Source organism: Mirounga leonina, unplaced genomic scaffold (assembly GCF_011800145.1).
Source record: "Mirounga leonina isolate KUSES-001 unplaced genomic scaffold, KU_Mleo_1.0 Mir_199, whole genome shotgun sequence".
Taxonomy (NCBI): domain Eukaryota; kingdom Metazoa; phylum Chordata; class Mammalia; order Carnivora; family Phocidae; genus Mirounga; species Mirounga leonina.
Window position 1 is genome coordinate 2,730,794 of NW_023270498.1, and position 21,607 is coordinate 2,752,400.

The window sequence follows — 21,607 nt, forward strand, 5'->3', positions numbered from 1 at the left end:
GAAGTCCTGCTCTTGCCTTTTTGTCTTTGTTCTGTTTCTCTTCTGAAAATACAGCTTTACATCACAGTAAATTTGGCACATCCTCTACCTGATAAGATATATACATTTTGGCTGAAAACGATCTTTTGGCCGTGCCAATTCCAGGAGCTCCCTGCATTCCTGTGTTCATCGTGCTAGGATTTGTTAAGTCCTCATGTTCATAGGCAGATTCTAAGATCGGATAAACTGGCATCACATTAAAAATGCCTCTTAAATTCCATAGAGCAGATAATTATTGCAGACCGTTCTCAGAAAGACCACACGTCGCTGTAATTTCTGTTTTATGTCCTCCTGTTCTATGGTTTCACATTAACGATGTGTCTTCATTTCTGTAAGTCTGTCCATATTCATGCAGTACGAAGGTCTAAATGACTCCTGATTAATGAAGAATAGGGCAACTGGTGATTGAATCTGTGATTCTAAAACAACTGACTACAGCTGAAAAGGCACCAAATCGAAGTTTCCTCTTAATTTTGAGTTCCTGTCTCTTCCTCTTATTATTCCTTACCTAGAGGACCGTGGTAGAAACCTGAGGTGGGAAACTCTTTCCCACTGTACTCACTAAGAGGAATTAAAATGAGTCCATCCGGGGCGCCCTGGGTGGTTCAATTGGTTAAGCGTCTGACTCTTGATTTTGGCTCAGGTCATGCTCTCAGGGTCGTGAGATCGAGCCGCACATCGGCTCCATGCTCAGTGCGGAGTCTGCTTGTCCCTCTCCCTCTGCCCCTCCCCCTGCTCTCTCTCTCTGTCTCTCAAATAAATAAATAAATAAAATCTTTTTTTTTTTTAAAGATTTTATTTATTTATTTGACAGAGATAGAGAGAGAGAACAAGTAGGCAGAGAGGCAGGCAGAGGGAGAGGGAGAAGCAGGCTCCCCGCCGAGCAGGGAGCCCGATGCGGGGCTCGATCCCAGGACCCTGGAATCATGACCTGAGCTGAAGGCAGCCGCTTAACCAACTGAGCCACCCAGGCGCCCCATAAATAAAATCTTAAAAAAAAAAAAGTTCATCCAAGAATGACCAGGAGTGTTTTTTGCTTGCCCATCAAACTCTGACTTGTACATTCCATTATAAGCCCTTGAAATCTTTGTCCCACCCACCCCCACCCCCGACCAGAGTTCTGTTCCAGTCAGCTCAGCCACCTGGAGGAAATACAGTGTTCATTTTCTCAGTAAATTGTCAGAGATTACTTTCGTTGATGTCGAACCCCTGGCATTGTATATTCTTCTTGATGCCCAAAATCATCAAAATCTCACAGTCTGTTCCCCCCAGGCTGAGATGTTGTGGTATCCCACCTGTTGTTGGGACCTTATCTGTTTGACAGCTAGTAACAGCTCACTGGAAACTAACAAGTCATTACTCTGAGGTCAGTGTCAGTGGGTCTCCTCTCATCTGAACTGTTTAAGGATGTAATACAGAAATGGCTTCATAGAATACCCATTTAATTACAGCACCTACTATGTGCTCATAAAAATGGAATTAGATTGTTTTAAATTGAAATTAATTAAAGAAACAAAGACATGTTTGCACAGAAAGATACATAAAGCGTATTTGGAACGTTGATAGCATATATTCCTTAGACTTCACGTTAAGCTACTATAACAAAGACCCCAAATTAGAGTGGCTCAGACCGGACATGGGTTTCTCTTCCCCATTAACAATTTATGTTGGTGGGCTATGCTGGACCCCACTCAGGACTCAGGGTCTTGCCACCATGTCACTTAGTCACCTGTGAATGTGTCCTCATCTTCATGGTTGAAATCGACTTTCTAGTCCAGCTCATGGAAAGTGGAAAGAACCAATATCCAAGGCTGGTGGCTTGTCTTATTTTGATGTGACCCAGAAATTATACTTCACATTGATGTCCACGTCCGGCTGCATGGAAGGCTGACCAGTATAACCTTGATATGAACATGCCATGACTTCACAAGCAGACTGCTTTATGTCCATTTCCTAACAGTAAAAACAATACATGTTTCCTATAGGTGATTTGGATGGTACAATGAGGTACAACGAAGGAAAGATGGTCCTCCATTAACCTCACTTTTCAAGTATCATCAAAATCATACCTTTTTGTATGTTTTTCCTTCCCAGTTTCTTTTTCACATAATGTGCAATATTCCTAACACGCATTGTCATTTTACCATTGCCATATCATTACTTTTTCCCTGTGCAATTAATTGAGTTTGGAAAACCTCATTTTAATGGCTGATTAACACATGGATGCACTCCCATTTATATGAGTACTGTATTATCCTATTGTGGAACTGATTTCTGGATTTTTACTATTATAAATAACTTGTTATAGCATTCATAGTTTCTGAGTTTCCTAAGGTAAATTTCTAGAAAAGAGATTATTGCCAAATTGGGTTTTTGGAAAGTTATGCCAGTTTTTCACTCCCACCAGCAGTATATGAGGGGCCCCTTCTGAGGATCATGGAGAAGATGTTTTGGGTATTTTTTTGATCTGAGGAATCATTGTTTTTCTTTGCCCTGGAGATGGGGGCGGGGGGAAGTGTTTTCCTGTGCAACATACAAAAGCTCCATGACAGGGGCGCCTGGGTGGCCCAGTCGTTAAGCGTCTGCCTTCGGCTCAGGTCAGGATCCCGGGGTCCTGGGATCGAGCCCCGCATTGGGCTCCCTGCTCAGCGGGAAACCTGCTGCTCCCTCTCCCACTCCCCCTGCTTGTGTTCCCTCTCTCACTGTGTCTCTCTGTCAAATAAATAAATAAAAATCTTTAAAAATAAAAAAAATAAAAAATAAAAAACAAAAGCACCATGACAAATGGCTTTCTGGCTGGAAAATAATTTTAAGATCACTTATTTGATGGTTGAGTTTTTAATTTGTTGGTGTGTGTATTACCTGTGAGGAGTTTTTTGAATAGTCTCTATATTTGCCCTTTTTCCTGGATTGCTTTTTCATTGTTCTGTTTTTATGCTAACATGTATTGATTCTTTATACTGAACATATCAACCCTTAAACATTGCATTTGCTGTCATTATTTTTAATGTTAGTTTGCTGTTTTGACACAAGTTTGTAGTTTTGCATTGTCAACCGCTAAACATTTCTTTCATAGTTTCTTCTGTTGCTGTTATGCTTAGAAGGAATGTTCCCATCCTCCGATTGCGTGTTTAAGGTGTGAATGTCTCCTTCACACTGTCTTATCTGGTTCCAGTGATCTGCCTTCTGATTCCTTAGCATATTGCCTTATTTAAATTATTTGAGCCATATCCCTGCTCAGTGGGGAGTCTGCTTTTCCCTTTCCTTCTGCCCCTCCCCCTGCTCGTATTTTCTCTCTCTCTCTGAAATAAATAAAAATCTTAAAAAAAAATTACTTGAGGGCGCCTGGGTGGCTCAGATGGTTAAGCGTCTACCTTCGGCTCAGGTCATGATCCCAGGGTCCTGGAATCAAGTCCCGCATCGGGCTCCCTGCTCCTTGGGAGCCTGCTTCTCCCTCTGCCTCTCTCTCTCTCTCTGTCTCTCATGAATAAATAAATAAAATCTTTAAAAAAAAAATTACTTGAGCCTTAAAACAAATGTTAATAGTTTCTGGGGCTTACTACTCTTCCTACTTAGTTTTTCTGCCTCTCACTAAATAACTTTGAAGATATGCTTTATAACTTTGATTGGCATTATACTATATCCTTATTATATTTTGTTATTTTCTATGTAATTATAATAATACTGTTACAAGTTATGAATCTTTATTACATATTTTATATCAAGATAATATTACATACTAAACATTACAGACTAAATTGTAGTTGCAAATTACACAATGTCATTTGTTATATTTTATTTTACATTATGTATTATAGTAAAATAGAATAAATATTTGTATTTTATATAAAATTCACTTACTACATTTTATACATATATTTTGTAAAATAATTTTCATATAACAGTAATTTCATATTATAATTCCTTTTTCTGAAATATATTCACTCTTTTCCTTTTCTTGACACATCTTTTTATTGATTCAGGATTTCATTTAGATTCACTAGTAGATCGTATTCCTTTTATTTTTCATAAAACGTCCACATTTTCTGTGAAGTTCACTCATATCTAGTTTATGTTTCTGTACTGTCGCTGAAAGGTTCTGTCCTTATAACTGTTGTTCCTCGGATATTGAAATGCTGCTAAGTTTTTGGATAATTGTATCATGGGCCATCTAAATAAAGCATCCATTTAAAAAGTGCTTTTTGGGGGGTTTCTTCAGGTTTGTATATAGATATTCACAAATACAGAAAATTCACAAATTTGCAACTGCAGTGTTTTGGTCTACTTGTTGATTTGACTGTTTGGTCCAAGCCTGGCGTCCCTAGGACACGGCTCGCTCATGCGCTTCTTGTCTTTCCCCGCAGCATGGAGGAGTGTGAGGCTCTTTGCACGAGACTTGCCATCATGGTCAATGGCAGCTTCAGGTGCCTTGGCTCTCCCCAGCACATTAAAGACAGGTATGTTGCATGCATGTTGCGTGTTATATGTATACATGTGTGTTGTGCATGTGTCGCATGTTTATTTCTCTTTCGGTTGAACTGTTTACTCTAAGTCAGCAGCATGCTGCTCCTGTAGCTGGTGATGCTCTAGAGCCAGGGTGGTCCAGTCCCCTCGCGGCAGGGAAGGGAGATGGGGGCTGAGAAGGTGAGGGTGTGCGGGACACACGCGGACCCAGCCATTCCCCACCACGTTCACGGCTTCTTCCAGGAGGACAGGCACTCTCCTTGTGACAGTCAAGATGAAGAGAGGAGAAAAACGTCCTCGCTGATACAGAATACCTTCTATGTTCAGAGGTTGTCCACCCCTGTACCCCTTGTCCAGGGTGGATCAGGGGCCTGTGTTACCGGCCGGCTGCCGCGCTGTGAAACAGGTCTGCACCGAGTCAGGAGGGAACGCAGGACTGTTGTGGTCGATTTTCGTTTGGACTAATGAGGACTGAAGATTCTTCCTGTGTGTCCTCATCCCTTAGATTTTTTTCCCTGCTCCTGCTAATTGTCTTTTTATGTCTTCTCCATTGACTTTTTGGGATCGTCATGATTTTGCTGTCAATTTCTATGAGCATATGTTCTGTCCTCGTAATGCGTTTTTTGAAAATTCAGTGTCACCGAAACTATTTTCACAGTTTCTGATTTCCTTTTAACTTGTTGTTTCAGATACAGAATGATTTATTAATATATGTTGATGAATTTTTCATTTTCATTTAGTCAGTGTTTTTGGTGTTGGAATTCGCAGGCAGAGATTTGTTAAACAGATCTATATATTAAGTTGAAGTGTGTTTATTTCATGGAGCAACTGTTATGGAATGCTTGATGTGCCGTCCTGGGAGCGAATATCCATTTTCCGTTGCTACCAGGACAGCCAATCCCGCTCCTGCTTGCCACGCCGGGTTAGTCGCTTGTCAGATCGACCTGCTGGAAACTGTTCTCAATATGTACTCCACTCAACTTTAATAAGTGTCATCGAAAGAAAAATAATATTTCACACTCCCTAACCTTTATGAATGCTTACATAAAGTTTTATAGCCCATGCCTGATTGTTAGGTGATTTATGTCTCAGCTTAGCTACCTGCCTCTCCCGAGGTCTTTTGCAGGTTGCAGGAGGAGCTAGCCGAGGCAGCACAGAGAGTCCTCCTCCAAGTGCTGTGGTGTGTATGCCCCGCGGTCTCTCCTACTCCCGGTTTCTGCGTCCTGTGGCTGAGGGCGGATTATTAGTAATGTGTCAGCTGTGCAATGACACGAAGCGAGAACTGGCTTGTGGGCGATTCCCCGCAAGGCGACCTTAATAGGTTGCAAAACATAATTTGTAAAGTTGGTATTTTCCTGCAGCCAATAAACTGATGACATCTGTTTCCGGAATATGAGATGGAAAGTGAAGGGTTAATCCTGACATGGACCTGGGAGTCCCCAGCACCTGTGCCCGCTGAGGTCCCAGTGGCTGAGGGGCTGCATGGAGAGTGTGGGCTCCTTCTCCACTCCTCTCTGTGCACACCGTCCCCGCGGGCACCCTCGTCTGCGTGCTTTGAGCAGACGTGACACACACTGCTTGGCTTCCAGCCCTGTTGTCCCCCCCACGGCACACGGTTTTGTCCCAGTGTCTGATGGCATCACCACGTGCTGTGACCGGGAGTGGCAACCCTAGAATTTCCGTCTGTGTCCATGTGGTGCAGAGCCCCAGGGCTGTGTGCGAGGGGCCACCGGGCACCTGCAGGGGGGCCTGGTCTGCTGCCCCTGCATCCGTCACACAGCCTGTCTGTCCGAGCGTCCCCAGCTGGGCACGGGTCACTGCGAGGCCAGGCGAGGGTGCGGCAGGTGGAGGAGGGCCGAGCTCAGGAGCTCAGGCCACGGGTGGTCTGCAGAGAGGCTGGCGCTCTGGAGGCGCAGGGGGAGCGAGGGGAGGCGCCTCTGCTGTGGTTGCGCGGAGGGAGCGCGAAAGCCACAGCTAAGCGAGGGAGGTCAGTGTCGATGCGCAGCGAGTCTGGACAGGGTTGTGCCGAGAGCAGCAACGAAGCTGGCCCCCACGACGGTGCAGGGGCCGCATGGGAGGAGACAAGGCCATCTGGAGCTTCGGGCCTGAGGACCTCTGAAAAGAGTGAGGAGACAATGCGGCTAGAGCAGGGGTGAGGGAGGCGGGCTGCGGCGGCCCCGCCGGACACAGCGTCTGGGAGAGACCATCCTGAGCTTCGCTGCGGGGGTTTCCTTGCAGAGATGCAGGGGTGGGTGTGCAGGGCCCCGGCTCGGGTGGGGACGCGTCTGCCTCTCCGGGGTAGCTGACGCCAGGAGCTGCAGGAGCCCCGTGGAGGAGACTCGCAGAGCCAAGGGGAGGGCAGGGCAGGGCAGGGGCTCTCTGCGCCCCGAGACGCCTGCCCCAGCCCCCCACGGGCACTCCTTCCCGCAGCGCCCCGCCCTGACCACGGGCCCAGCGCTGCGGCCCGCTCTCCCTGCCCCCACGCTGCGCTGGCCTGGCCGCGCTCAGCACTCCTCTTCCCGGCCACCCCGGGCTTCTCTTCTCCGGCGTCCAAGCGCATCCTCCCCGCCCGGGGTCTGTCTGTGCGCGGCTCCCTTTCCCCAAACCTGCCTCGCTCCAGCTCGCCCCCGCGCCCTGGGAGAGCACAGCCTCTGCCTCCCCGCGGCCCGGCCTCGCCCGCCGCCCCCGCGTCCGCACTAGTTCGGAGATGCCCTCTGAGGGCGGTGACGGCCGGTCCTGGACGCCTTGTCCGGGGAGACGCAGGAGGACCACCCCGCAGAGGACAGTCACGGTCCTGAGATGTTTAGGCTTTGACTCCCCAGGAGGACAGATGTTGCCAGACTTTAAATCACTGGTTTACTAACTTGGTGTCCTTTTTTCTTCTCAAGGTCTAGACCTCGTTAGAAGTTCTTAGAGCTTCTTGTGGGATCCTTCTACAGCAGTGCACGCTGTAGCTAACCGTACAATTCCAACATATTGCTAAAATGCTGCTTGTTCGTAAGAACCAAGTCCACGGTTAGTGACTGTGGTCATATTCTGGTATTTCTGTGAAGAAGCCAACCACAAACTTCTCCTAGCTGGAGGACCTAATGGGTTCTCCCGCCTCTGGCCTGGGTTTTCCTGCTCCCAGCAGCTTTGCCAGAGCCGGCCACCCCCATTGTCGCCTCGCCTCCAGGTTGGGAGCTGCCTGGCCAGAAGGACAGACAGGGTCCAGAGTACAGGATGTCAGGGACTAGGTCTCTCTGGGGAAAGGGGCATTCTCCCCATCTCCTCGCACACGCTTACCTTGTCCCTGGGCCTCCCTGCCTCCCTCCCACCGCCATGACCTCTGGCCTCTCAGACTTGAGAAGTTGTGTCCTTGGCCCATGTCAGCTGCGTGCCTCTTGCCGGCCGTGAGGTCTTCACGGACCACTCAGATGCAGCCTCAGCCTCCCTCCTTCCCTGTCGCTGTCACAACAGCCCCCCACCCCCGGATGTCTTCACTCTTCCCCGGGGGCCTCCCCTCCCCAGTCAACACCCCCCCCCCCCCCGAGTTTGTCCAAGCTGGCCCTGGCTGCGCCCCGGCTACCGTCCCCACCTCAGTGGCCTCGGAGCCTGGGTGACACCCATGGCTTTCCTCTGCCTTGTTAAAGTACCCTGGATGGCCTCTCTTTGGGCTCAGGAAACTGGGCAACGTGCCCTTCTCCCCTTTTGGCCTTTTCCTTTTGCTCTCTGCCCAAGGAAAGTCCTAGTTTATGACATTTGCATCCATAAGCTGCTGTCCTGGATCAGCTGCCTGTGAGGTCTGGCCCCTTCTCGGGAATCGCCCTTGTTTTCCTGTCTCTGCTCCCCGGTATCTGGATGATTCTCCTCTCCTATGTGTCCCAGTTTTCCCCTTCTGTCTGGTGGCCATTTAGTACACGTGATCTCTTCTGTACTGGACCGGGCACAGATGGTCTAGCGTCCAGGGGATAATGTCAGGAGGTATGACTGGTGGGGTGCTTACTCCATGCCAGTTCTCGGTGCTCTGTGCACTAACTAGTTCGCTCCTCCTCACAACCCTATGAGCTGGCTGTTAGTATTACTCCTGCTCTGCAAGTACAGAAAATGAGTCAGAGAAACGTGGAGTGTCTTCCCGGCTGGTGCGCGGAGGAGCTAGGATTTGAGCTTGGGCTTCTGGTTCCGCTTTGTTCTGTGGCGTATGTTCTCAGGACAACCCCCACTCAGTAACCACAGAGATGGGGCTGTGGTGGAGCTGGGACCCTGATCTTTCCTGTGACCTTCCTCTGGGCAGTGTTTCCATGCCCCCATTCTTGTCGAGGCCCTGACACCCACTCATTTAACACGTGGTCTCTAATATCCCGAGATGAGAGAAGCTGCTTGTCCATCCGCCCCTCAGGGTGGGCTCACAAACTGCCATTCATCCTTCTCTGCCTTTGTTTCTCTTTCTGAGAAGGAAATTTGCCTCTTTATCAACTGTCTTTCTTCTTTCTGTGCGACAATCCCACGGATATCCTTCCCTTCTGAGACCTTCCTCCAGGGGATTTTTTTCTTCTCTCCTATCTTTGATCTTCTTTTTCAGTTATGAGCTATGTCCATCCTTAGTAACAGAATATCAAACGCATTGATGTAAGCATATCCATTGACTGAAGCATATTTACTTTTTATATGTAATAAAAGTCCAGAAGTACCTGGTTATTGGCACTGGTTCAAGGGCTCAAGTCTTTACAATCCTCTTGGTCCCAGAATGACTGCTCTAGCTCCACCCATCGCATCCTTGTTCTAGGCAACAAACAAGAGGGAGCAGGGAAAGGCAAGCTGTCTGTAAGTCCTACCCAGCCACTTGCACTTAGGTTTTGTCAGTTGCCCCGGTTACTAGGAAGCCCGAGAAATGTAGAATTTAGCTGGGCATTTTGCCACTTAAATAAAGTTAGGTTTCTGTTAATGAACAAGGTAAGGAAGTGGATGTTGGGTGACTATCTACAATCTCATGTGCTCCTGATTGGATGCTTTCCTCAGTTGAGGGTAGGTCATTAGGTTGAACAGTGTATGCTCTTGTGCAAGCCCTCTTTGTGTGTGCACGCATGGGGTGTGTGTGTGTGTGTGGGTGGGTGTGCATGTACAAAGGGGAGCTGGAGCACAGGGGAGGCCACCTGATGGCCAGGAATGGCTAGTACCACCCTCTGGGGCACTGATCCTTCATCCCCAAGAACTGGAGATGTGTTCCCAGATTCTCTCCAGGGCGTAACTGGAGTTCGTCCTGAGAGCCAGCAGGCTGTGGGCATGTTCATGACCCACCTGGAGGGAAGCGGCCTCATCTGCGTGTTGCACCTGTTTGCTTTCCCCTGCCCTGAGACCAACTGAAGCAGAAAGTTTAAGTCCGAGGGTAAAAGTAGTCCGCCCAAGGCAGGGAAATAACTCATGGTTCTGAAGCCTAGAGGTTTGAAGTTTGCCCAGTTGATTTTTTGGCAGGGAGGGAGGATAGGGCTGTTGATTTATTCAAAACAAAACAAAACCAAAGCTTTAAAAATAAAGAAAATCCTTAAGATTATGGGAACTTTTCATTTTATTTTTTAAGACTTTACTTGAGAAAGAGAGTGCAGGAGAGAGAGACACGAGCGGGGTGAGGGGCAGAGAGAGAAGCAGACTCCCCGCTGAGCAGGGAGCCCTGTGTGGGACTCCATCCCAGGACCCCGAGATCATGACCTGAGCCAAAGGCAGACATTTAACTGACTGAGCCACCCAGGCACCCTGAGAGCTTTTATTTTGAGTCGTCTAACTTGAAAACTTTAGGAATCAAAAATAATAATGGAGGTTTTCCTTTATTAATTTTCACATTTCCCCCTTTTGGTCAAGATCTTTTTCTGAAAGCACCTCTGATCAAGAGTCGGGTTTTCCATATTTAATGATTTTGTTCCTTAATGCCAGGAAGGACCTTTTCTGGTTCTCATATCCTACTTTGAGGAAAGTACATACCAGAAACCACGTAGGGCCACATTTGAATAACAAGGAAGGTGAGGCGCTTCTCATGTATAGTTCATATTTGTCAAGATTGTAAGCCTTGGAGATCATCTCCTTACTGGGTATGTGATTTTTATAAAAGTTTGACAGGCAACAAAATACAAAACTTAAAATATATTATGCAAAAACAGAAGTAACCTAACTCCCAAATTTTATGATGGTTCTAAACCAAGACCCTAGATCAGAAAGTAACTAACTGAAAATATTTATTGGCACTTACTCCAACTTAGGGGAGAAAATTCTCCCAACAGAAACAAACCCAGAGTTATGGATGCCTCTTGGAAGTCCCCGTTTAAAGTGGCCCTGAAAGCAAAGCAGTGAATACTGCAAGAGACACTGAATTAACCAAGTGCATTTGGGACGATACAGTGCAAGTATAAACATGAAGCAATAGCCAATGAATTTGTTGCAAAAAATAGCAAATCCTCAAAGATGTATTTAAACATACTCTTATGTCAAAAGAACTGTTTTGGAAACAAATGTTATCTAACACTACAGCAGACTGGGGAAGCTGAAAGGGGGAGCCATACCAATCAAAGTCAATTACAGGAAGAACTGTCAAATGAAGACCCTAACAGAAGAATCATCAACAGGAAAAAATGATCAATTACAGGCCCCAACAGGAAAAGATGTACCTTGAATCCTCTACAAGAAACTCAGTACCCCTGCAAATCAGCTAATGAGAAACTGTTATCTCTTTGAATTCTTGCTTTTCTCTAATGGACTCTCATTCAAAACAACTCCTCCCAACTTCCTTCTCCAAAAATAAAGTTCCTTTTATTTGCTGGAAAAAAAAAAAAATAATGGGATCAACTTTGAAGGAGGCTCTCATCAATAGGTTATATAGCCATTTTACTAAGAACATAGAGAGTACTCTGGAGGATTCGTTTATAGGTTTTCCTCTAAGAAATGGAAGAAGGTGTAGTGATGGTGGAGGTCTCAAGCTAAGACCATCTGGCTGGCTGAAAACACGTCACCTTCTGTGACACCTTATGCTCAGCGTGGCATCTTTGATTTAATGCTTCTAGAAACCATTGCTGTGAACATCAAAGCTTAGATTAAGATTACATCACCAAATAATAAACTGATTTAAAAATTTAACAATGAAACATTTAATTGGATATGGTTATATCGCTGTCACAAATAGGGAAGGAAGTTTGCACACACTCACGTACGATTATTTTGGCAGCTGTGGGATGACTGAATTCTATCCTGCATTTTGCTTTGTGTTCAAGCATCATCGGATTCAGCTGCTTCTACGCACCACTGAATTAACTGTCTTTACCAGGAAGGGCTCTTTTCAGAGAAAGGCGCTCGCTGGCTTCTACCTCCTCAGCCTGTGTTCCTACGCTGATACGTGGCATTTGTCATTTCGTTTGCTTTCACATCATCGTGTCACGTGAGTACAATCCACATTGCTCTGATGCAGTTCCCTGGGAAAAGGGCTTCTGAGCCACCTGACGTTCTCATGCTGGACAGTTCGGCTGGATGCCTCAGGTCTTGGAAATTCGGGTCATGAGCGATGTCACCCGGAGCGGTCCCTTTCTAATACGTTCTGATAAGAATACTCAGGCAGAGAAGGTGGGAAATGGAAGTGTTTGAGACATTGTTTCACGGATTCAGGTTCACATCGTGATTCTGCTCATGGGAGCCCATTGGCTGAGCGCCTGTCTTAGGAGAGACAACAGAGGCATGGTCTATTCCCCACTGGATTTCAAGACCCTGACGCTCCAGAAAAACCCATTAGTGTTAGATGACTTCCATTGAGCTGCGCCCCCAAGCATCTTGTTCCCCAGGCTTAGGACAATTTCCACACTGTGCTGCACTGACCTTTATGTGTGTGGGTGTCTGTCTGACCCCGACCGAGGGCACCAAGAGAGGGACCATGCCCATTCATAGAAGCGTAAGACGCCCCAGATGTTACCTGGCTGCTGGGCCACTTGGAAGTAAGAACGCATTTCCCAGATGTGAGGACCTGCTGCAGGTGGCCAAAGAGATACAACAAGAGAGGGGTCTGCAGCTTCAAGGGTGTGGATTTGTAGGGAGGGACATTGCTTTCCATGCCCCTTCCTCTCTTCTGCCCTGAATGCAGATGTGACGGTTAGAGATGAAGCAGCTGTCTTGAACCACGAGGCAGCCTCCACAATGGAGGCCGGTGAGCAGAGCAGTAGGAGGAGAAGGAGCCAGAAGAGTGCCTTACCCGCTCTGAGCTGTCTGACGTCAGACTTTCAACCTACTAATGTCCTTGCTCCTTGGGGTTTTCTGTCACTCCTACATGAATCTGAACAGACTAATACACCTCTGCACGTATTACACACAACGTTAATTTGTTTACCGGATTGTTTTCAGCCTCTTCCCAGTGGAATGGAAGCTCTCTTAGGAGTGGGACCTCTCTTCTTGTTTATTTCTGAGTGTCTGATATTTGGGACAGTGCTCAGGGTATTTGTTGAAGAATAAAGGAACGAGTGAATGAAGGTAAAGTTTCTGCACATGGCGGGCTGGTGCTAAAGGACACCTCCCTTCGGGGGGCTACAGTTGGACTTGAAAAAGGAATCTGACTACGGCAGCCCTTGGGTTCTGTCTAGCTTAATGAACGACTAGTACTAATAACAATAATCGGCCCTTTTGGTAAAGACTTTCATTCAGATCCCACTCATCTCCAGACAGGGTGAAGCCTGCTTTTTCTCAAAACAGTCTGCATCACCTGCGCTTGGCTTGCTGCTTTTAGAGACTGGGCTCTGTCTGTACTCACTGTCTCTCCATTAGCAGGAACTACCAGGTGTGTGATTCAGGCCTAATTGCTGCCGCGGCCCTGGCAATATTTTCCGTCACCTTCTCTGCTGGATGGCTAGATTCAGCATCGATGCCCACTGGTCTGCCGACAATTTTTGTGCAACCCAGAAAGCAAAAACGTGCCATTCTGAGACTCTGCTGTACACAACCGGACCATGAATTACGTTGCAAGTAACAACCTAAGCTTGAGAAAACACAGCCTCACTGGGGAATGGATTTCTGTTAGGTCAGAACTATATTTCTCCAAAGAAGACATGCAGATGGCTGACAGACACATGAAAAGATGCTCCGCATCACTCATCATCAGGGAAATGCTAATCCAAAACTCAATGTGGTACCACCTCACGCCTGTCAGAATGGATAAAATCAACAACACAGGAAACAGCAGGTGTTGGTGAGGATGCAGAGAAAGGAGACCCCTTGTGCACGGTTGGTGGGAATGCAAACTGGTGCGACCACTATAGAAAACAGTATGGAGGGTCCTCAAAAAGTTATGACCCAGCAATCTCACTCCTGGGTATTTACCCAAAGGAGATGAAATCACTAACTTGAACATACCTGCACGTCTGTTCACTGCAGCACTGTTTACAACAGCCAAGACATGGAAACAACCCAAGTGTCCACTGGTGGATGAATGGAGGATGAAGAAGATGTGGTTTGTGTACACACACACACACACACACACACACCAGAATATTACTCAGCCGTAAAAAAGAATGAAATCTTGTCATTTGTGACAACAGGGATGGACCACAAGAGCATTATCTAAGTGAATCCTGGGTGGCTCAGTCGGTGGTGTCTGCCTTTGGCTCAGGTCATGATCCCAGGGTCCTGGGATCGAGCCCCACATCGGGCTCCCTGCTCAGCGGGGAGTCTGCTTCTCCCTCCCTCTCTGTGATCTCTCTTGCTTTTGCTCTCTCTCAAGTAAATAAATAAAATCTTAAAGAAAAAGAAATAAGTCAGAGAAAGATAAAAACTGTATGATCTCATTAATATGTGGAATCTTACAGGAAGGAAGGAAGGAGTTAAGGAAGGAAAGAAGAAGCTTATGGATACAGAAAATAAACTGGTGGTTGCCAGAGCTGGGCCAGGATTTGGGAGGTTTATTTACTGTGGATTCAGTTAGCCTAAAATTTGTGTGTTTATGTGCGTGTGTTTATATTTGTGTAGTATGCCTATGTGTGTCTGTGTGTGTATTTGTGTAGTGTGTATGTGTGTGTACATGAGTGTGTGCATGTGTGTGTGTTTGTATTTGTGTGGTGTGTATGTTTGTCTATATGTGCTTGGGGTTTGTGTGGTGTGTCTGTGTGTGGTGTCTGTGTGTGTCTGCATGTATGTGTGGGGTGTATGTGTGCATGCATGTGTATTCAAAGAAAATTCATGAATCCTCAACGTTGCTTTCTTTCATAGTTCAGGGGTATTTTACAAATTTGATGTCTGGCTCTATTTTATCAAAAGCATCAAAGAACCCTATACATCAGTTAGATGTTTTTACAAAAAGCAGCATAGCTTTCATAAAACACAGTAGCTTATACAATTATCCTTCATCCTCCTGCGTCTGCAGGTGTCTGGGGATGGGCTTCCAGGCGGCTCAGGTGGGGTGGCTCTGCTCCACCTGTCTCTCATCCTCCTTCTGGGATCAGCGTCTGAGGGGCAGGCCTACAAGAATGGAAAGGCCAAACTGCACAAGTGTGATCCGAACCTCAGGTCACATCACACTGGCCAATGTCCCTTTAGCCAAACCAAGTCACTTGTTAAAGGGAAAGGTAGGACGGGAGTCTTACCCACTGCCCACTAGCGAAGGAACATGGCAAGGCTACGTGGCGAAGGGTGTGCGTGTAGGAAGGGGCAAAGAATTTTTACGATCTACCACAATCTCCAGGCATTTTGTAACTGATGTTTTATACCGTGGCCATCCTCTTCACTTTTAACAGCTTCATTAGGATATACCTCCCCTGTCCTACAACTCACCCATTTACGGTGTGTGATTCAGTATTCTTCCGTGTGGTCACACAATGCATGCCACCATCTCCAAGGGTACCTTTAGAACACTTTCATCATCTTAGGAAGGAGCCCTGTGCCTTTAACCTATCCCCCTTCTATTCACCCAGCCTGAAGCCCCTGCCGGTCTATTTTTTGTCTCTGTAAGTTTGCCCAGTATTGACATATAAATGGAATTGTATAACAGGCTTTCACTTAGTATGCGATTTTAAGGTTCCTCCCTGTTATCAGAACTTCATTCCTTTGTGTAGCCAAATAAGATGTCTACTTCATCTACTGTTGATGAGCTTGGGATTGGTTCCACCTTTTGGCTATTATGCATTATGTTGCTATAAACAGTCATGTATGAGCTTTTGTGTGGACATATCTTTTTATTTTGGGGGGTATATACCTTGGAGTGAAATTGCTAGGACATATATTGATTGACTCTATGCTTAACCATGTAGGGAACTATCAAACTGTTTTTACAAATTGGCTGCACCAGGGGCGCCTGGGTAGAGCCATTGGATAAGAGTCTGACTCTTAGTTTCGGCTCAGGTCAAGATCTCAGGGTCATGAGTTTGAACCCTGTGTGTTGGGCTCTGTGCTCAGTGCAGAGTCTGCTTGAGATTCTCTGTCCCTCTCTGCCCCTCCCACTCGTGCTCTCTCTCTCAAATAAATAAATAAATCTTAAAAACAGCAAATTGGCCACACCACTTTACATTTCTCTTGGCAATGAATGAGGGTTCCAATTTCACCACATCCTCACCCCTACATTTTATTTCCCCACCCAATGAGGGTAAGGTCTGTAGTATCTCACTGTGATTTTGATCTGCATTGCCCTGATGATATTGAACATATTTCCATGTGTTTATTGGACATTTGTGTCTCTTCTGTGAAGAAATTTCTTATTTATTTATTTATTTTTAAGATTTTATTTATTTATTTGAGACACAGCATGAGAGAGAGAACACGAGTGGGGAAGTGGGGTAGGAGCAAAGGGAGAGGGAGAAGGAGAAGCAGACACTTCTCTGAGCAGGGAGCATGATGTGGGACTTGATCCCAAGACCCTGAGATCATGACCTGAGCTGAAGGCAGATGCTTAACTGACTGAGCCACCCAGGTGCCCCCGATACGTGTTTTTATTTATTTATTTATTTATCAATTTTTTTTTGATTTTTTTTTTTAAATTTATTTGAGAGAGAGAATGAGAGAGAGCACATGAGAGGGGGGAGGGTCAGAGGGAGAAGCAGACTCCCTGCTGAGCAGGGAGGCCGATGCGGGACTCGATCCCGGGACTCCAGGATCATGACCTGAGCCGAAGGCAATTGCTTAACCAACTGAGCCACCCAGGCGCCCTATTTATTAATTTTTTAATTGTTATGTTAATCACCATACATTAAATCATTAGTTTTTGATGTAGTGTTCCATGATTCATTGTTTGTGCATAACACCCAGTGCTCCATGCAGAACGTGCCCTCTTTAATACCCATCACCAGGCTAACCCATCCTCCCACCCCCCTCCCCTCTAGAACCCTCAGTTTGTTTTTCAGAGTCCATCGTCTCTCATGGTTCGTCTCCCCCTCTGATTCCCCCCCTTCATTCTTCCCCTCCTGCTATCTTCTTCTTTTTTTTTTTTCTTAACATATAATGTATTATTTGTTTCAGAGGTACAGATCTGAGATTCAACAGTCTTGCACAATTTACAGCGCTCACCATAGCACATACCCTCCCCAGTGTCTATCATCCAGCCATCCCATCCCTCCCACCCCAACCCCCACTCCAGCAACCCTCAGTTTGTTTCCTGAGATTAAGAATTCCTCATATCAGTGAGGTCATATGATACATGTCCTGATACGTGTTTTTGAGTTAACTTTTTTTATAACTGTGTTTGAGGTAGAGGTTCATCTTCTTACCCAGTTACTATCCAGTTCTTCCAGCACCATTTGTTGAAAGATTACTCTTTCCATTGAATGGTCTTGGCTACATTGTCAAAAATCAATTGACCACATACCTACAGGTTTATTTCTGGACTGTCAATTCTATTTCTTTGATCTCTATGTTAATCCTGATGCTAGTACCATAGTACCATATACTGTTTTGATTACCAGTGCTTTGTAGTAAGCTTTGAAATCAGGAAGTATTAGTCCTCCAACTTTGTTCTTCTTTTTCAAAACTGTTTGGCTGGTCTAGGTCCATTGCAATTCCATATGAATATTGGAATCAGGTTGTAATTTCTACAAAGAAGTCAGCAGATTGTGTTGAATCTGTAGATAAATTTGAGGAGTATTGCCATCTTAACAATGTTAAGTCTTCCTATCCATGAACATGGTATGTTTTCCATTTATTTAAATCTCCTTTAATTTCTTTTAACAATGTTTTTAGTCACAAATCATAGGTTTTACACTTACTTGGTTACATTTAATCTGAAGTATTTCTTTTGATGCTACTGTAAATGGAGTTGTTTCCTTAATTTCATTTTTTGTATTGTAGGAAGTTGTAGAAATACAATTAGTTTTTTGTGTGTGTGCATTGATCTTGTGTTTTGTAATCTCGCCGAACTTACTATTTCTAAAAGTATTTAGTGAATTCCATAGACATTCCTACATACAGAATCATACCATATATGAATATGTTTTTACTTCTCTAGGTAGAACCTCCAGTACAATGCCGTATACATGTTGTGAGAGTATACACACTTATCTTGTTCCTGTTTTTAGGAAGAAAGCCCCAGTTTTTCATCATTAAGTATTGTTATTTATGGGTTTTCCTCAGTGCCCTTTATCAGTTGAGAAACTGTTCTTCTATTCTTATTCCTTGAGTGTTTTTATCATTAAAAAATGTTGGATTTTATTAAATACTTTCTCTGCATCAATTGAGATGATCATGTGTGTGTCACATTCGTTGATTTTCAAATATTAAACCAGCCTTTCATCCTGAGACAAATCCCGCTTGGTCATGATATATTTCTCTCTGTCTCTCTTTTTTTTTTATGTGGCCATAATCAATTTGTTAGTGTTTAGTTGAGCATTTTTGTGTCCATGTTCATAATAGATATTGGCCTCTAGTTTTTGTTGTTCAGAAGTATGCTTGCTTTTCTATTTTTTGAAAGAAATTTTAAAGAATTGGTATTAGTTTTTCTTGAAATGTTTGTTAGAGTTCACTAGTGAAGCCATCTGGGTCTGGCGTTTTCTTTACTAGTAGTTTTTAAATGACTAATTAGATCACTTTACTTAGTATAGGTCTATTTATATAGTTTTGTATTCTTGAGTCAGTTTTAATAGGTTTTGTCTTTCTAGGAATGTGTCCATTTCACCATTTCATATATATATAATATATTGGATTACAATTGTTCATAGTATTACTCTATAATCCTTTTTAATTTGGGAAGGTTGATAGTAATGCCTCATCTTTTATTTCTGATTCTAGTAATATGAGTCTTTTTTGCTTGGTCAATCTAACTAAAGGATTGTCAGTCTTGCTGATTATTTTAAAGAACTAGCTTTTTGGTTGTACTGATTTTATCCATTGCTTTTCTGTTCTCCATCTCATTAAATTCCACTCTAATATTAATTATTTCCTCCCTTCTTATTTTAATTTGCCCTTCTTTTACCAGTGTCTTTGATGATAGATTAGGTAATTGTTTTGTGATCTTTCTTATTTTTAAATATAGTTATTTCTTATTTTTAAATATAGTTATTTGAAACTTTAAGTTTCCCTCTTCCCTCTGCTGCTTTACCTATATCTCAGACATTTGGTATTTTGAGTTTTCATTTCCATTTATCTCAAAGAAGTTTTTAATTTTCCATTGACTTATTCTTTGACTTATTGATTACTTAGGGGATTTTATTTAATTCATTTGTTAGTTTTCCAAAGTTTTTCTGAAATTTACTTATAATTTCATTCCCTCATTATCAAAGAATGTACTTGATATTATTTCTGTCCTTTTAAATTTACTAAAGTTTGTTTTATGCCCTACCATATGGTCTATCCTGAAGAATGTTCCATGTGCACTTGAAAATAATGTATATTCTTCTGTTGTTTGGTAGAGAACTCTATAGATGCTTTTTAAGTACTGTTGGTTTATAATGGGTTGTTAAAGTGTGCTATTTCCTTGTTAATCTTTTTCCAGGTTGTTCTAGCCAATATTGTTATTAAATTGTCCATGTCTGCCTTCAATTCTGTCTGCTTTTTCTTCATGTATTTTTGGTGCTCTGTTCTTAGGTACAGATATGAGTATAATTGTTATATTTTCTTGATGGATTAACTTTTTATCACTATAAAATCTCCTTTTTCTCCTTCAGTAACATTTTTTGTTTTAAAATCTACTTTCCATCGTGTTAGTATAGCCATTCAGCTTTGTTGTTGTTGCTCTTCGTGTGATACACCTTTTTCTATCCTTTTACTTTCAATCTATCTGTATCTTTGAATTCCAAGTGTGTTTCCTATAGGTGGCTACTTTTGGATCTTTTCTGGTCTAATGATCGAGCTTTTTATTTGGATCATTTAAACCATTCATATTTAACATTATTGATTGATTATTGATTATTGATAGAGTTGGATTATTATTAGTTACACTTGCCCTTTCACCTTTGTTTTCTACAAGTCTTATGTTGCTTTTCTTTCATTGTTTCTCCTTTACTGCTTTTTTTTTTGCATTAAGTGAATATTTTCTTTTTTTTTTAACATTTTATTTATTTATTTGAGAGAGAGAGAGAGTGAGAGAGAGTACAAGTGGGGTGAGGGGCAGAGGGAGAAGCAGACTCCCCGCTGAGCAGACAGCCCAATGTGGGGCTCGATCCCAGGACCCTGGGATCATGACCTGAGCCGAAGGCAGATGCTTAACTGACTGAGCCCCCCAGGTGCCCCTGAGTGAATATTTTCTAATATTTTCTACCAGCATCTTAATTTCTTAGCGATTTTCCCACTATACCTATATTTTTTGTTATATCCTTAGTGGATGCTCTTGGGGCCTACCATATACATCCTAACTCATCGGAATTAGCTTTAGATTTAAGCTAACCTAGTTCCGATGAGATATGGAAATGTTCTGGATCACTTTCCTGCCTCTTGGTGTTATTATGTTAGACACCTAACATTTATCAGTGTTACCAACCCAAGAATAGGTTGCTGTAATTATTACTGCATATAATTTCTTTGTCTTTTAAAGGAACTGTTACAAAAAAAGGAGAGCAAGTATATATTTATAGCCTTTGTTATATTAACTCTCTTATGTAACATTTCTGGTTCTTGTCCTTTTTTCCTGTGGATCGAAATTACCATCAGGAGCCCTTCTCTTCATTGGACACAGCTTTGCTTTCTCTCAGCTCCTTTGGGCTGTTACTGGCAAGATTATTACATTTCTCTTTGTAATAGGCCCAATAATACAGCTGTGTATTGTTAACATAATTGCTTCTACAATCACCTAAGAGAAGAAAGGAGAAAGGATGTGCATTTTTACTGTCTGTTATAATTGCATCGTTACCTTTATTTGTACTGTTTTTTTCATGTGGATTTGAATTACTGTGTGGAGGTCACCTACTTTCAGACTGAAATAAGTGCTTAGTTTAGTATTTCTTGGATGGTGGGTTTTCCAGTTAAATTCTCTCCATTTTTATCAGGAAATGCTTCATTTTGCCTTCATTTTGAAAAATAACATTTCTGGACATAAGATTCTTCTTTGGCAATTTTTTGGTTTTTGTGGGTTTTTTTTTCTTTTTTTTGAGCACTTTAAATGCTTAAATGTTATTAAATGGTAATGTTTAAATAGCGTCTGGTCTCCATTATTTTTGATGAGAAGTCAACTGTTAATCTTGTTTATGGTGTCCTGCACTTCTCTGAGGTCCTGTTCATTTTTCTTGTCTGTTTTTGGGTCACATAATCTCTATCAATCTATCTTCAAGCTTACTGATTCTTCCCTTTGCAAAGTCAAACTCTTGAGCCTCTTGAGTGAGTTTTTATTTCAGTTCTATTATTCAACTCCAGAATTTCCTTGTGGGTCTTTTTCATAATTTCTGTCTCTTTGCTGCTAGTCTCTAGCTGATGGGACACTCTCATCATACCTTCTTTTGGCTTCTTTAATCATGGTTTCTTTTATTTCTTTTGACATATTTATAATCACTACTCTGTAGTCTTTGTTTATCTAACATCTGGCTGCTTTCACAAGCAGTTTCTGTTTTACTTTTTTTTTTTCTGGCATATGGGTCATTCTTTCCTGTTTCCGTATATGTCTCATCATTTTTTATTGGAAACTGGGCATTTTGATGATGTATTGCAGCAATTCTGGGCACTGGCCTCCCACTGCTGGGGCTTGTTATGGTTTTCTGCTTGT

At 43.6% G+C, this 21,607-nt stretch overlaps 1 protein-coding gene across 1 annotated transcript in view; it reads left to right on the plus strand.

Annotated features, from left to right (window-relative positions):
• The window catches only part of ABCA13 (ATP binding cassette subfamily A member 13), a 372,949-nt gene that overhangs the window by 343,550 nt on the left and 7,792 nt on the right, over positions 1-21,607 (plus strand). Inside the window, exon 59 of the mRNA XM_035026542.1 lies at positions 4,404-4,496. Coding sequence (XP_034882433.1) covers positions 4,404-4,496 — 93 coding nt within the window. The remainder of the gene's footprint in view (positions 1-4,403; positions 4,497-21,607) is intronic.